At 66.2% G+C, this 14,396-nt stretch overlaps 1 protein-coding gene across 5 annotated transcripts in view; it reads right to left on the bottom strand.

Annotated features, from left to right (window-relative positions):
- ARHGAP23 (Rho GTPase activating protein 23) overlaps window positions 1–14,396 on the bottom strand; it is a 37,118-nt gene that overhangs the window by 15,424 nt on the left and 7,298 nt on the right. For 4 of the 5 annotated variants that reach the window (XM_032134171.1, XM_032134170.1, XM_032134169.1 and 1 more), the window contains exon 2: window positions 2,085–2,264. In XM_032134171.1, the coding sequence (XP_031990062.1) occupies window positions 2,085–2,264 (180 nt within the window). Of the gene's footprint in view, window positions 1–2,084; window positions 2,265–4,620; window positions 5,037–14,396 lie in introns of those variants that run through there. The other variant, XM_032134172.1, reaches the window with a different exon arrangement.

Here is a 14,396-nt window from a genome sequence, read left to right as displayed (position 1 = left end):
GGGCCGGCTTTAGGGTCGGGGAGAGAGAAGGGGCCCTGCCAGCCCCGGGGTGGCATCGCACCCTTCTCCCCAGGCCACCGAGCCCGGCCAGGGAGAGCCCAACCCCTTCGGTGGGGTCCCAGGGGAGGGATCCATCCCATCTGTGGGATGAATCCCCATCCCTGCCCATCTCTGCAGCCTCCCGATGCACGGCGGGGGCTGCCAGGGCTGCGGCGGGCACTGATCCCACTGTGGGGTGGGAATTGTGCCAGATCCCTGCCCTTCTAACCCAAATCCCCTCGTGGGGACCCCCCAGCAGAGCCGCACTGCCCGGGCGGGGGTCCCAGGTTGGGGTGGGGCACGGGGTGTTTCTCACGTCCCCCCCAGGGAAGGGGATCCGGGCACCTGGAAGGGGAATTCTCACTCCACCAGTGCCAGATTTTTCCCTGCCCGGCTGGGAACACAGGCCTGGCCCCAGCCCCCAGCCAGTGGCGACACAACCCGGATGTCCCCAAGGCGCCCGGCCCCTCCAGGGTGCTGGGAAGGCCCCAGTCTCCATCCCAGTGCCACGGGCAGACATTCCCAGCGACAAGGAGGGGACAACCAGCGGCATCCCTCCAGGTGCCCATCGCAGCGTGGGAGCCAAAAGCCACATTCCGCGGCCCCACCGGGGCCGCAGCGGAACCGCGGGGCCACCGAGAGCCCCTGCGGGCACGGACTCGGCCCCTCCCTGCCCATCCTCGCCCTGCGGCACCCCAGAGCCCTTCCCAGCCCCACGGGCAACCTGGCGGCCTCGCTGCCAGGGCGATGAGCGCGGCGAGCGCGGCTCCTGGCCCCCTCCCTGCTGAGTCAAGCCACCGAAACTCAGCCCCCGGAGCTGGCGAGCTGCCGGCCCCCGCGGCTGCTGCTGAGGCAGCCCCACCGCGCCCTGCCCCGCCGGCTCCGGCTCGCACGGCGGCCCGCAGCTATTCCCAGCCTCTTTCCAAGAGCATCTCCAGCTCCCGGCGCTGATCCGGCTCCTTCCCACGCGGCCCCGGGTGCTGCCGCCCGGGCAGGGCCCAGCCCGGATGCCCAGCGGGGCAGGATGGATCCTTTGGAAGGCAGCGGAGAGGTGGGAGCGGGTTTGGAGGAGCTTAGGGCCATTCCCATGACAAACTCTCGCCGGCAGAGTCACGCTGCCGTGTTCCCGGCGCAGGAAGGGGTTGGAGAGGCAGAATGAGGAGCCTGGGAAAAGCGCCGGGGCCGGAGGATGCCGAGCAGGGATTCCGGCGAGTCGGTTCTCCCCACCCTGTGACTCACTTCCCACGGCACTTCCCTGGCTGCCAGCGCCCGAGCCGTGGGGCAGCCGTGGAGCTCCAGGGGTTATGGGATTATCCAGGGATCTGCCCAGCCTGGAGCAGGGAAAGGGATGTGTGGGACTACACAGATCCCGAACTCTCTTCCCGTCATCCACAGAAAACGGGGCGAGAAGGGGGTTCCAAATTCCAGGAGCTTGGAGCTGGCTCATCCCTTGGGGTGTGGAAGGCTCTCCATCCACGCTGGAAGCTGCTGAGGGGTGGCTCCGTGCGATCTCTCCATTCTCGAGGGGAAAGGCGCTGCCCGGATCGGGGCTCAGCGGTGCCAAGCCAGGGCTGTGTCCTCCCAAAAGGCGGCACCCAGAGGGGTGATCGAGATGCAGATCCCAGGACAAATCCAGTCGAAAAATCCCCACCAACAGCCAGGAAACTGGGAGCCAAAAATCCGCCAGCCCTTGTTGGCCTCAGGGGCTCTGAGTAGCCTTTTCCTGCCGTTCGTTCAGAGCTGAGGGATTCTCTCCATCCCCACAAACAATCTCATATCCCAAAAGGCTCCGGGATGTCTCCAGAGGTGCTGCTCACCCAGAACTCCTCTTCCAGCATCTCCACGGGCTCCTCCATCCCATCCACGGCAGGATCACCATGGGGGGCATCCCATGGGTGGTGGCAGCTCCAGGAATCCCAGCAAAGCAGGTGATGGACGCTCCCCTCCTCATCTCCCCGCCCACCCCCAGCCCGAACAGGAGCATCCTGCACCCAGCCACATCCCAGCTCCAGCATTCCCGGCTTCCCCCCGGATCCCAGCCCTACCTTGGCCGAGTGCACGGCTGACTCCGGAGGGTACACGATGAAGTGGCGGAGGGTGAAGCCAAAGCCGCCCTGGGGGCTCTTCCGCAGCGCCACCGTCTTGGGGCCCACCCAGGGGAAGGACCCCCCCTCCGGGGGCACGTTGGCATTCGGGGACGCCCCATCTCTCCGGCCCGGCGTCGGCTGCAGGGACAAGGACAAGGTGGTGTCACCTCTGGGGAGCCCCCACGTGCCCAACCCGAGCCCCAAAAGCATTTTGAGCCCTGCCCAAAAAGCCGCCCCATCCCTAAGAGCTCCCCCCCATCCCTAATTTCAGCCTCCCCAGCAGCGAATTCCAGCCCTCCCCCGACTCCTCCTGTGGGGCCTTTGGGAAGGAGATGAATGGAAAGGAAATCAAAATAAATGAGCTGTGCCTGGGGGTCTGGACGGGACCCAGGAGGGGAGAGGGGGGGACGGGAAGTGGGACCTGGGGACAAAAGGTCCCTTCTGACGATGTCACGGCAATAACCTTGGGCACAGCCGGAAAGAGCTGCCCGGGATGTGGTGGGATGAGTGACGCTTCCCAAAACGGGGCAGGGACCTGGCAGCGCGTTGGGATCTGGCAGGGGACACTGCCCGGAGCAGCAGATGGGGCCAAGGGGAAGTGGCTCCATCCCACAGCTCCCAGTTCCAGTACTGGGAGAGGGAATGGGGCTGTGGCAGAGCTGGAGCAACCACGGGCACCTCTCCTGGCACCGAGGCAGGAGCTTGGAGGAGCAGCCAGAGTCCCGACACCCGGGATGAGTTCGGGAGGGCTCGGCACAGCCCCGGTGAGGGCCGGTGCTGCTCCCTGTGGCTGCACATCTGGCAGCACATCTGGCAGCCCCACAGCCCGGGGGGAGCAGAGGGCACTGCCTGATGTGGAGGCACCACCCAGCTCTGCCAGAACCAGGGGAATTGGGAATCTGGGAGCTGGAGGGACAGGCAAGGATCCAGCTAAGGATCCACCGGGATCCTGCTGGAGTCCTGGCGTGCTCCCCGCTGCAGCAGCCGGAGTCGGCCCTTGCTGGGATGAGGGTGTTAAAATTCAGGGGCTGTCTGGGTGGAAGCGATGGATGGGCAGCGGGGAGGGGACAAGGGACACAAAGGGACAAGGCACAAAAAGCCTTTGTGTGTGCCTGTGCTGAGTGGGCCTTTTCGCTGCCCGTGGGGACATCTGACAGCAGGGCCGGGCTGTGTCCCCTGTCCGGCACGTCCCGCATGGAGCCCAGGGTGGCCACGAGGGTCCTGTCCCCCTGGGAATGGGGTCCCTGTGCTTAGGACACACCTCTGGCACCGCACTGACCCCCTCCACAAGTCGGCTGCTCCCCCCCCTCCTCAAACCCCACACAGAACCCCAAAGAGCACCACGGGAGAGCCGCGAAACCCCGCTGCCAACAGCACAACCCCTCCCTGCCCCGCTGAATCCCAAAGGATAACCCCAACCCAGATGGCAACAGGCGCCCTCCGCTCCCGGGGGACCCCCATCCCTCGGCCCCGGGGGCCGGGAGCATCCCGGCGGCGCCCGGCCCCATCTGCGCCCTCCATTGTGTCGGCCGCGGGCTCGCCGGATTATTTTTAAGCTGACAGCTGAATGTGCCCCGCTGATTTTAACCGGCGTGGACAGGCCTCGGAGAGAGGGCTCGGAACGCTGCAGACACCGACAGCAGCACCGGCCCGCGGGGACGGGGACACGTCCCCGTGTCACGGCCGTGAACGCGGCTCCGGCGCAGGGACGCGTCCCCAGGTGTGGGGTGTCCGTCGGGACCAACCCGGCTGCTGTGCCTCAGTTTCCCTCCCCGCCACTCAGATTTGAAGGTTTTTGGGTTTCAAAGCTCCCAGCTGTGGCCCTGGGCACCCACCCCGTGCTGGCTGAGATGTCCCAGCTCCCCCCCCCCCCGCCCCGCAGCGGGGTTGACACCGGGTTTGTCACCTCAGCCGTTTGTGCTCAGAGCCCTGTCCCTCCTCCCGAATTTCTGGCTTGATTTTAACCTCGCCCCGGTGGTTCCTGCTGCGCTCCACCAGCTGCGTCCTCACCCTCCTCATCCCAGCATTCCCAAACCCCCATCCCACGAGCGCTGCAGGGATGGGGGGAACCACCTTGATCCAGTGCCTGTGACACCCAGACCCCCCCAGGCGGGTCACGCTGATTCCCGTGAGTTCCTCCACCCCTCAGCACGGGTGTCACCAGGTCCCTGTCCCCCCATGCCACCGAGCCACCCCCGTGGGGACACCATGGGGACGGGTATCTCCCGCCAGTGTCCCACTCCTGCAGAACAAAGGAGCGTTGTCCCTGCATCCTGGGGCACAGGATCCGTCCCCGCTCCTGGACACCGGACAGCAGAAGCAGGACCCCGCAGGTGGACCCCGACCCCAGCCCTTCCTCGGGCACAGCACGGGGACGAAGGGGACACACCACACCCCGGGCGCTGTGACAGACACCCCACCCTCCCCCCTGGAATCCCCCCCCACCCCTTCAGATCCTCCCCCCACCCCACCCAGGCGCGCCCGCGGCTCTCACCCGGCGGCACCGGTCGGTTCTCAGCCCGCGGCCGGGGCGGGGGCCGGGGGGCGGGCGGGGGTCGGGGGCGGCGGCGTGGCGGCGCAGGCTGCTCAGCCAGATGCACCGGGGCTCGGGGGAGCTGCAATCCACCCCGACAGGGCGCTCCAGGCGCCAGCCCTTCCCGGAGCGCTCCACGCTCCACAGCCCCTTGGGGCTGGGGGCCGGGGGGGGCCGGCAAGGACCGCGCAGAGCCCGCCGCGACCCCCGCTCGGCGCCGCTCTCCTCCACCATCCCGCCGGAGCTCAGGGGGTCTCAGCCGGGCGTCGGGACGCCCATGGGGGTCTCTGCCCCCCCGCTCCCCCAGCTGGGCGGGGGGCGATGCGCGCAGCTCGCAGCCCGGCCGAGCTGCCTCACGCTCGCATCGCCGCTCGATCGCTCGCTCAACTCCCCCCCCCCCCCCCACCCCGAGCGACACAGCCCCCACCCAGCCACCCCCCGGCCTCCCGGATGGAGGGAGGGAGGAATGGAAAGAGGGAGGGATGGAGGGATGGATGGATGGAAGGATGGACGCAGGGAGGGCGGGCGGCCACACGTCCCGGCTGCGGCTCCAGCTGCTGGCAGGGATCAGTGCCCAGCCCACCGCCCGCAGCCAGACCCCCGCCCCCAGCTCCCCCCAACCCCGCCGCCTGCAGTGTCACTTTGCCAGGACTTTCCCTTTTTTTTTCTTCTTCTTTTTTTTCCCTTCATTTTTTTCTCCTTTTTTTTTCCCCCTTTTTTCTTTTTTTTTTTTTTTCCTTTTTTCTTTTTTTTTTTTTTTTTTTTTTTCCAATCCGCCCCCTTCTTCCTCCATCACCCCGGGCAGCATCCCACCCTCCCCGCTTCCTCCTCTCCCTCCTCCCGGCCCCTTCCTTCCTTCCTTTCCGCAGGGCACCGGGCGATGCCGGGGACACGGAGCGGGGCGACATCCTCGGGGTGCAGCAAGTTGTCACCCTCTGTGACAAGGGGGGAGCCGGGGGTGGCTGCGAGACACCCCAGGTCCCCTCTGTGTCCCTGGCACCCAGCAGTGCCCTGGCAGCCATGGGGCGAGGAACAGGTCTCCTGCACCCCTCCCGTGGAAGCCAAAACAGCCCCACGGAAGCCAAAATCTCCCCCCCCAGAGAGAGCCACAGCCTCCCACCCCCCTCTCAGCGCCTGTGGCACAAAGCGGTGGCTCCAAGGACAATTCCCAGCTGGAATTGAACCAAGAGCCTCCCCCCCCCAGCCCCATCTCTCGTTTCGGGGGACACCCAGGCGTGCCGGGTCGCTGTTGTCCCCCAGGCACAGAGCCACCACCCTCCGCGGTTCCTTCCAGGCGTTGGGGACACCTGGGACAACAAGCCACTCTTGTCGCCGCTGCCTGGGGGGGTCCCCGCTGCTCCAGGGGGACAAATCCCCCATCCCAGCCCACCCCTCAACCCCTCCGCGCCTCCCCAAGCCGCTCTCCCGACCACGGCGGCCGAAATTCGGGAGGAATAAGGAAAAGAGCGGCACCTCGGGGAGCCCGGCACAGCTCGGGTCGGGGCTGGGGGTGGGCAGCGTCCCCCTGCACTGTCCCCTCCCGCTCTGCCCGTCCCTGTCCCCAAGCGAGGGGGTCCCGCGCCGCATTCCTGCCGTGCTGGAGGCCGAGGAGAGCGAGGCACGTGCGGCCACGCCGGGGAAATGCCGGGCATTGCTGGGATTGCAGCCCCGGGGCCGGGCATCCCCCCGCCCCGTCCCCCTCTGTGTGTGTGTGTGTGTGACCCCCTCCTGTCCCGCGCCCCCCAGCCACGCACACCCCCAGGTTGGCACCAGATGAGGGGCAGCGAGGGGACGCCGCATGTCCCACTGACCCCCCACTCCTTCGTGCTTTGGTGTCCAGAATGTCCCCAGTGTCCACCCAAGGTGACGCGGCTCGGCCCCAAAACAGCTCCAGCACCCGCCCAGAGCCCGGCTGGTTGGGGTGGCTTGACTGGCGTGGTGGCAACCGTGTGCCCAAGGACCCCTCCGCACCGCCGCGGGGTCTCCACATCAGCACAGCCGGGAGAAACCGGGATGGAGAAACGTGGGAGCCAAAGCGCTGCCAGCAGCTCCAAGCCCGGGGCCACCCTGCTGGCACCCGGTGCCTGTGCCGGGGGTCCGCCGCGGGAGCCACCCCGGGGGCAGCCCGGTGGCCTCGCCCCAGCCCGGGGACAGGCAGCTGGCGTGTCCCAGCTCGCAGAGCTGCCCGGCTGGAGCAACCAGACAGGGCTGTGGGTGCGAGCAGCTTCGCTTCCCGGCTCAAAGTGGGTGTGGGGGGGGTGGAAATCCAGCCGGGAATGGGGGGCTGGATCCGCCCGGGGGTCCCGGGACAGCTGGACCAGCCCTGGGGACAATGGGTGCCACCCTGCCACCTCCCTCCGTCCCTCCTGGCGGTGCTGAGCTGCCCCAGGAGCCTGGAGGGTGCTTGGGGAGGGGTCCCCAAACCGTGGCGGGGGGGGGGCAGGGAGGGGACGATCCCTGGGATTGTTCCCGCAGCCCAAAGCGGGAAAGGTCAGGCGGCGTTCGCGGGGGCAGATTCCACCCCGAGGAATGCGAGCGCGCCTGGACGCCTTCCAAAATGCTCGTGTTTTGCACAGGAGTGTCCTAAATACGCAGCCAAACAGGAGCGGAGGGGGAAGGCAGCGCTCCCGGCATGCACCGGCCCCGCGGCTGGCCCGGGGACACGGACAGGGGGACACACGGACAGGGACACACGGACAGGGACACACGGACAGGGACACACGGACAGGGACACACACGGAGAGAGGGACAGAGGGACACGGACAGGGGGACACACGGAGAGGGAGACACGGACAGGGAGGGAGACACGGAGAGAGGGACACAGGCGGGGACATAGGGCCGGGGCACACACGGACAGAGGGACACACGGACAGGGGGACACACGGACAGGGAGACACACGGACAGGGGGACACGAACAGAGGGACACGGACAGAGGGACACGGAGAGAGGGACGCACGGACAGGGAGACACACGGAGAGAGGGACACGGACAAGGGGACACGGACGGGGACACACGGACAGGGGGACACACGGACAGGGGGACACACGGACAGAGGGACACGGACAGAGGGACACAGACGGGGACATAGGGCCGTGGCACACATGGACAGGGGGACACGGCCAGGGGGACACGGACAGAGGGACACACGGCCAGGGGGACACAGGGGTCAGGGTGACACATGGTCATGGAGGACATGCCACCCTGGGGACACGCAACCAGGGGGGACACACAGACAGGAGGACCCGTGGCCCTGGGGACAAGAGGGCCCTGGGGGCACACGGCCAGGAGGACAGACGGCCAGGGGGACAGACGGACAGGGGGACGCACGGCCAGGGGGACGCACGGCCCTGCTCCCACCCCTGCCTGCACTGAGGGACCTCCACCTCTCACCCCGATGCCACCCCGCTGTCCCACCCCTGCTGCTCCCGGGCCAGCCCCACCCTGCCCCGAGCGCGGTGACATCGCCGGGATGCAGCCGGTGGTCCCAGCTGGGGACCTGCCACCAGCTGCGCCCGTGGGTCCCTGCCAGCGGCGCCCCTGGCACGCGGCGAGGATAACGTCACCCTCTGGGCAGGGACAGCGACAGCGACAGCGACAGGGACAGGCAGCTGGCAGCGCTGCCACCACCGCGGCGACACCGCCGCCCTCCTCCGGCTTCTCCCGCACGGATCCAGCGGGGCCGGGCCGGGGCTGGGGCGGGGGACACACCAAGGCTAATCCCCCCCGAACGGCCGGCTGAGATTAGGGTCAGAAAAATGAGGTTTTAATAGGATTTTGGAGGAGGAGAAAGCCCTGCTGAGACAATAACCGATTTCCAGCCCTTTTATGGCGAAGCGGCTGCTGGCAGCGATGGGGAAGGGGGTCGGGGGTCCCACACACACCTCCCCCGCCCCCCTCCCCAGGGCCCGTTTGGAGAGGCTGCACCCCAAAAAAGAGCCGGGATCGATGCTCGCCTGCGGGCAGGAAATGGGGGTGGGGCGCGGTGGGGATGCTCCGGCAGCGGGACCTGATCTGGGGCGGGGGGTGAAGTGACAGGAGAACGGGGGTGGGGACAGGTGACAACACCGGGAGCATCCGGGCATCCCTCGTGGCCCTGCCGCAGCCTTTGGGATTAGGGATCGGCGGGAGAAAGCATTTTAATTCTCTTTAACTCAAACCGGGGCTGAGGAGCTTTGCAGCTCAGCGTGGATTTCAGCGGGGGGGCGGTGCCCGCACCCAGGCAGCGCAAGCTCCCGCGCCCCCCGGGATGCTCCAGCCCCCCGGAATGCCCCCATCCCAATCCCACACAGCCGGATCCCGCCGGGAATTGGGGGGGAAGGCAGGGTGGGAGCCCTGGGAGTGGAGGCACATCCCAGGCGGGAGGGGAAAACACCTCGGTGATGGAGAGAAACCCCTCAGGTGCCTCCCTGTGACACGTCCCAGCCCGGGCAGGATCCATCGCGATGGATGCACCACCCCCGGGAGGGTGGGAATGCTGGGATGGCTCTCGGGATTTGCTCCAAGCATCCGCGGAGATTCCCAGCAGCCTCTTTTCCCATGGCCTGGCTGTGAACAGCACCCCCCGGGCCCCTCACGGCAGCACCGGGACCCCAAAAACCTCTCAGATCTCATGGGGGACACAGAAAAGCCACCAGGGCCCACGGCTGGGGGTCCCTGTCCTCAGTGCCAGCTCTGGGGGCAGCATGGGACAGGGATCCAGCCCCGAGGGCGGGATGGGCACTGCCCCACTCCCAAATCCCACCCCACGCCAGGCAAGGAGCCACATCCGCATGGCCATCACCCCCGGAGCGGCCGGGAGCGGGGTGGTGACGCTGCCCGGGTGACACCGGAGCCAAGGAGAAGCCACCAAGCATCCCTGTGACATTCCTGCCGCTCCAGGGTGGGTGTTAACGTGGGGAAGGAAATCCCTCCTTCCTTCTTTTCCTTCCTTTCCTCCTTCCTTCTTTTCCTTCCTTTCTTCCTTCTTTTCCTTCCTTTCCTCCTTCCTTCTTTTCCTTCCTTTCTTCCTTCTTTTCCTTCCTTTCTTCCTTCTTTTCCTTCCTTCCTTCCTTCCTTCCTTCCTTCCTTCCTTCCTTCCTTCCTTCCTTCCTTCCTTCCTTCCTTCCTTCCTTCCTTCCTTCCTTCCTTCCTTCCTTCCTTCCTTCCTTCCTTCCTTCCTTCCTTCCTTCCTTCCTTCCTTCCTTCCTTCCTTCCTTCCTTCCTTCCTTCCTTCCTTCCTTCCTTCCTTCCTTCCTTCCTTCCTTCCTTCCTTCCTTCCTTCCTTCCTTCCTTCCTTCCTTCCTTCCTTCCTTCCTTCCTTCCTTCCTTCCTTCCTTCCTTCCTTCCTTCCTTCCTCCCTTCCTTCCTCCCTTCCTTCCTTCCTCCCTTCCTTCCTCCCTTCCTCCCTTCCTCCCTTCCTTCCTCCCTTCCTCACACCAATTTTTATCTGGACAGCGTCTCCTCCCCAGCCCCTCTGCCAGCCCACGCCGGGTCCCCGTCCTGTCACCAAACCGAGCTCCCTCCTGTCATTCTCCACCCCGGGACACCATCCCTGGATCCGCAGGGATCCCATTCCTGGTGTGCCTCAAAGCAGCAGCTCCAGCTCGCCCGGCCAGGAGGTCCCTGCTGCCACATCCAGGGAAATTCGGGAATGTGGCCAGAGAGCCTCGGGCCCTCTCCCGGCCTCTTCTCGCCACCCCTGCTGCCCACCACGGCTCTCCGGCCACGTGGCTCTGCCTGTGCTCGTCCCCATCGCTGCTGGTGTCCCGGGCGGAATTCCTGGGCCGGAATTGTTGGATTGTCCCCGTGAACAGCCCCGCAGGTGTCACCGGCCGATGCCACCGCGCTGAAGGGACAGCGCGCACGCGGAACCTGCGCGTCACAAATCCAGGGCAGGACGTGGCTCCGTGCCGGCCCTCCAGAATCCCACGGGAACACCTCTGGTGCCGGAGCGGTGGGGACAGGGGACAGACCCACAGGGCCGTGGGACACTCACAGCGTCCCGGGGCCACATCCCAGCACAGCCAGGGGCAGTTTTGGGGACACCGCATCCCCTTAACACCGCAAATCCCTTCCCCACGGCGCTGCGCTCTGTCCATTCCCACATCCAGGCCCTCATCCCGCACGGATTGTCCCCAACACCCAGTGCCAGCAGGGAAAGCAGCCCCGAAGCAGGGACAAGGCTGGGGACACAGCAGAGCCGGCAGAGAGCCGGGAAAAACGGAGCCAGAGCCGCTCCTAGGAGGAGTTTTTTATCTCCCAGCCCACGAGGAAGCGGGACCACCGCGCCGGGGCTGCCTTCATCCCCAGCTCCTCCTCCTCCTCTGCCCCATCCTAAAAACGGCGTTATCAGCAGCGGGCCCTAGAAAAGTACCAGGATTCCGTTTCCTGTTTTTCCAATGGAAACCCTCAAATAGAAGCTGGCCTCATTACGGCCGCTTTTTGGGTCTCTGTTTTTTTCAGCCGGGCTAACAATGAGCCATTTCCTCCGGCGGCTCCGAGAGGCACCTTGCGCTCCGCTCCCGCTCCTCCGCGGCGGAAAATCCGACCCACGGAGGTCAGGGGGAGGCTGCTGCTCCTTCCAGCCCCTGCCCCGCTCCCCGGGATGGAGGCAGCGGCCGTGAACCCCTCGCACATGCGGGGGACACCCTCGGGGTGATGCCTGAGGGTTTGGGAGGGAGCACGGGGAGTGCCAAACCCCACAGCTCTCTCTGGGTGGTGAAATTAGGAGCCAAAAGGGGTCCTGAGCTTCTCCCCGGCCACAGCACGGACAGGAGGTGGCTTTGGGGACACAGATTCGGGGACACCAAGCTCCGGCAGCGCCCCAGCACCGACACCCGGCGGCGTTTTCCTGGGATTAAGAGCAGCCCGGCATATTTTTCCGCAGCCCACACGCGTCCATCGGCCGGGGACATCGGTGTCCTGCCACTGCTGCCACACCAGTCACCGCCAGCCCCGCTGGGGACCACGCTTCGCCCCGAAAAGTGCTGGCACCGCAGCCCGGCCCCCGCCCGGCGCAGCAGAGAAAGAGCCACTATGTGCCACAATGGCCCGATTGTCCCCCGCAGCCACCGGGCTCTGTCCCACCCGCCCCGGGGCTGCCCCACGCGCTCGGCCCCATCAAGGGACCCTCTGTTGCCCTCGGGGGGTGGTGGGGGGGAGGGGGGGAGGGCACCGTGGGCACCCCGGGGTGTGTGGTGACATGTCAGGGGGTGCCACCGATGGTGGGTGACCAGAGTGACCAGAGGGCCGATGGGGATCAGGCTGGCTGGTCACTGAAGGGGACACGACCCCAGGGCTCAGGGTTATGGCAGGAACTTGTTCCCTACCCTGGCATCCCAAATCTTTTCCTGCTGCAATAGGAAAAGGGACTCCACTGGGTCCCATCCTGGGGCGAGAGCAGCTCCCATCTCCACGGTCACCAGGTCCCATCTCCACGGTCACCAGGTCCCATCTCCACGGTCACCAGGCTCCACCCCCAGGGCCACCAGGGCCATCCCCATGGCCACCAGGGCCATCTCCACGGCCACCAGGGTCCATCCGCAGGGTCACCAGGCTCCACCCCCAGGTCCACCAGGGCCATCCCCATGGCCACCAGGGCCATCCCCACGGTCACCTGGGTCCATCCCCAGGGCCACCAGGTCCATCTCCACGGCCACCAGGCTCCACCCCCAGGGCCACCAGGTCCCATCCCCACGGCCACCAGGGTCAATCTCCACGGCCACCAGGGTCAATCCCCACGGCCACCAGGGCCATCCCCACGGCCACCAGGGCCATCCCCAGGGCCACCAGGTCCATCTCCACGGCCACCAGGGTCCATCCCCAGGGCCACCAGGTCCCATCCCCACGGCCACCAGGGCCATCCCCATGGCCACCAGGGCCATCCCCACGGTCACCAGGTCCCATCCCTAGGACCACCAGGGTCAATCCCCATGGCCACCAGGACCATCCCCATGGCCACCAGGGCCATCCCCAGGGCCATCAGGGTCCATCTCCAGGGCCACCAGGACCACACCCATGGCCACCAGGACCATCCCTAGGACCACCAGGACCACCCCCATGGCCACCAGGACCATCCCCATGGCCACCACTGCCTCATTTTGGTCACTTTGAGGCAACTCGTCCCCTCTTCCCCAAGGACAGCCCAGCTCCACCTTCCCGACCCCACACCCCAACACCCTCCCACCCCTAAAAACCACCTCTCTCCAAGCCCTGGGGACACCAAACCCATCGGGAACGCCACCGATTCCCGGCGCGGCCGCGGTGGCACCGAGCTGCTGGACCGCGCCACCGCGGGTCTTGCGCCACGCCAAGGTGTGCCCGGGCTGGCAATTAGCGAGGATTTAATGAACTCCTGGGGAGAAGCCGCCATGGAGAAAGGAGGCGACTGCTCCAGGTGCTCCGGGCAGGAGGTCGGCGGCGGGTTTGAAGCAGCCACCTGGGGCATCTCGAGTCAGGCGGGTTTTGGGAGAGCCAGGCGGGTTTTGGGAGAGCCAGGCAGGTTTTGGGAGAGCCAGGCGGGTTTTGGGAGAGCCAGGCGGGTTTTGGGAGAGCCAGGCGGGTTTTGGGAGCGCGGCACGGCCCAGCTGGCACAGCCGGCCCCGCCGCTGGCGGGTTGGAGGCAGCCAGGTCGATATTTTCCAACTTGAGAGCTTAAAATAGGTCATCTATCTCCATTCCTTTTTAAATCAGGTCTTGCTGCCTGCCGGAGACAAACTTGGTTTATTAATGGGACGGCAGCGACTTGAAACCTAATCCGGTTTTTTTCCCTTTTAATGAGAATAAAAGGCCATCCCAGGGCTCGGCAGCTTCCCAGGACAACCCCCCCATTCCTGTGTGTTTTCTCCCACTGAGTGGCTCCACGTGAACTGAGGAGAGGCCCTAAATTCCAGTTCGGAGCCAGTCCCGCAGCACCCAGCATCCCCCACACCCTGACCCCAACTGGAGCTGTCCCCTCCAGGTCCCAGTCCCCAAACCCAGGCTCCCCAAGCCCCAGATAACGCCCGGCCTGGCAGCTGACCCTGGGTGACAGCTCCGGGCAGCGCTGCCAGCCCTGGGAGGGGTTTAGGATCACTCATCACCCCCCGGTCCCCCCGCGGTGACAGGGGACATGCCAAGGTTAAACCGCTGAGGTCAGAGCCCTCCCAGCCAGGGCTGCCACAGGCCCGGTGTGACCAGTGGCACCCCGGCGTGGCACCGCACCGCGTGGCCCTGCCCGGTGCCCGTGCCAGGTTTCGCGCTGGCGAGGCGGGATTGCAGCAGCAGCAGCCCCGAGCACAGGCTTTTCCTGTCTTTCAAGTTCAGGGTTCAGAGAGAGAGGAGGAAGGAAAAAAAAAAAAGGCGTTAAGAAACTCAGTTTGTCGAGCAGAGGCAGCGAAAGGGGTTCGGGGGCAGCAGCCACAGGGGGGTGAGGGCAGAAGGCGCTGGGTGAAAGCTTGGGGACAGCAGGACACCGTCCCTGCCACGCAGCCCTGGGAGCAGCCGCCGGGCAGGATTTCTGCTGGCGCAGCACTAAATCCCCACAGGAGGATGGCAAACGCCTCCGTCCCCACACGTGGTGGTTAATGAACCCCCCAAAATCACCCCAAATCCCCCAGCGCCCCAAATCCCCCAGCAACTCAGGCCTCGCCCCAGGTGCCACCCCCCCAGAAGGGCACATTTCACCCCAAAATGCAGCAGAAAAGCAGATTTTAAGAGTCTCTGTCACACACACACACCCCATCCCGAAAATCCGAGCGCCAGCGCTCAGCGGTACGGA

This window comes from Corvus moneduloides, chromosome 26 (genome assembly GCF_009650955.1).
Source record: "Corvus moneduloides isolate bCorMon1 chromosome 26, bCorMon1.pri, whole genome shotgun sequence".
Classification (NCBI taxonomy): Eukaryota; Metazoa; Chordata; class Aves; order Passeriformes; family Corvidae; genus Corvus; species Corvus moneduloides.
Note: the sequence above shows the minus strand (reverse complement) of the source record. Positions and strands in the feature narration are given on the sequence as shown.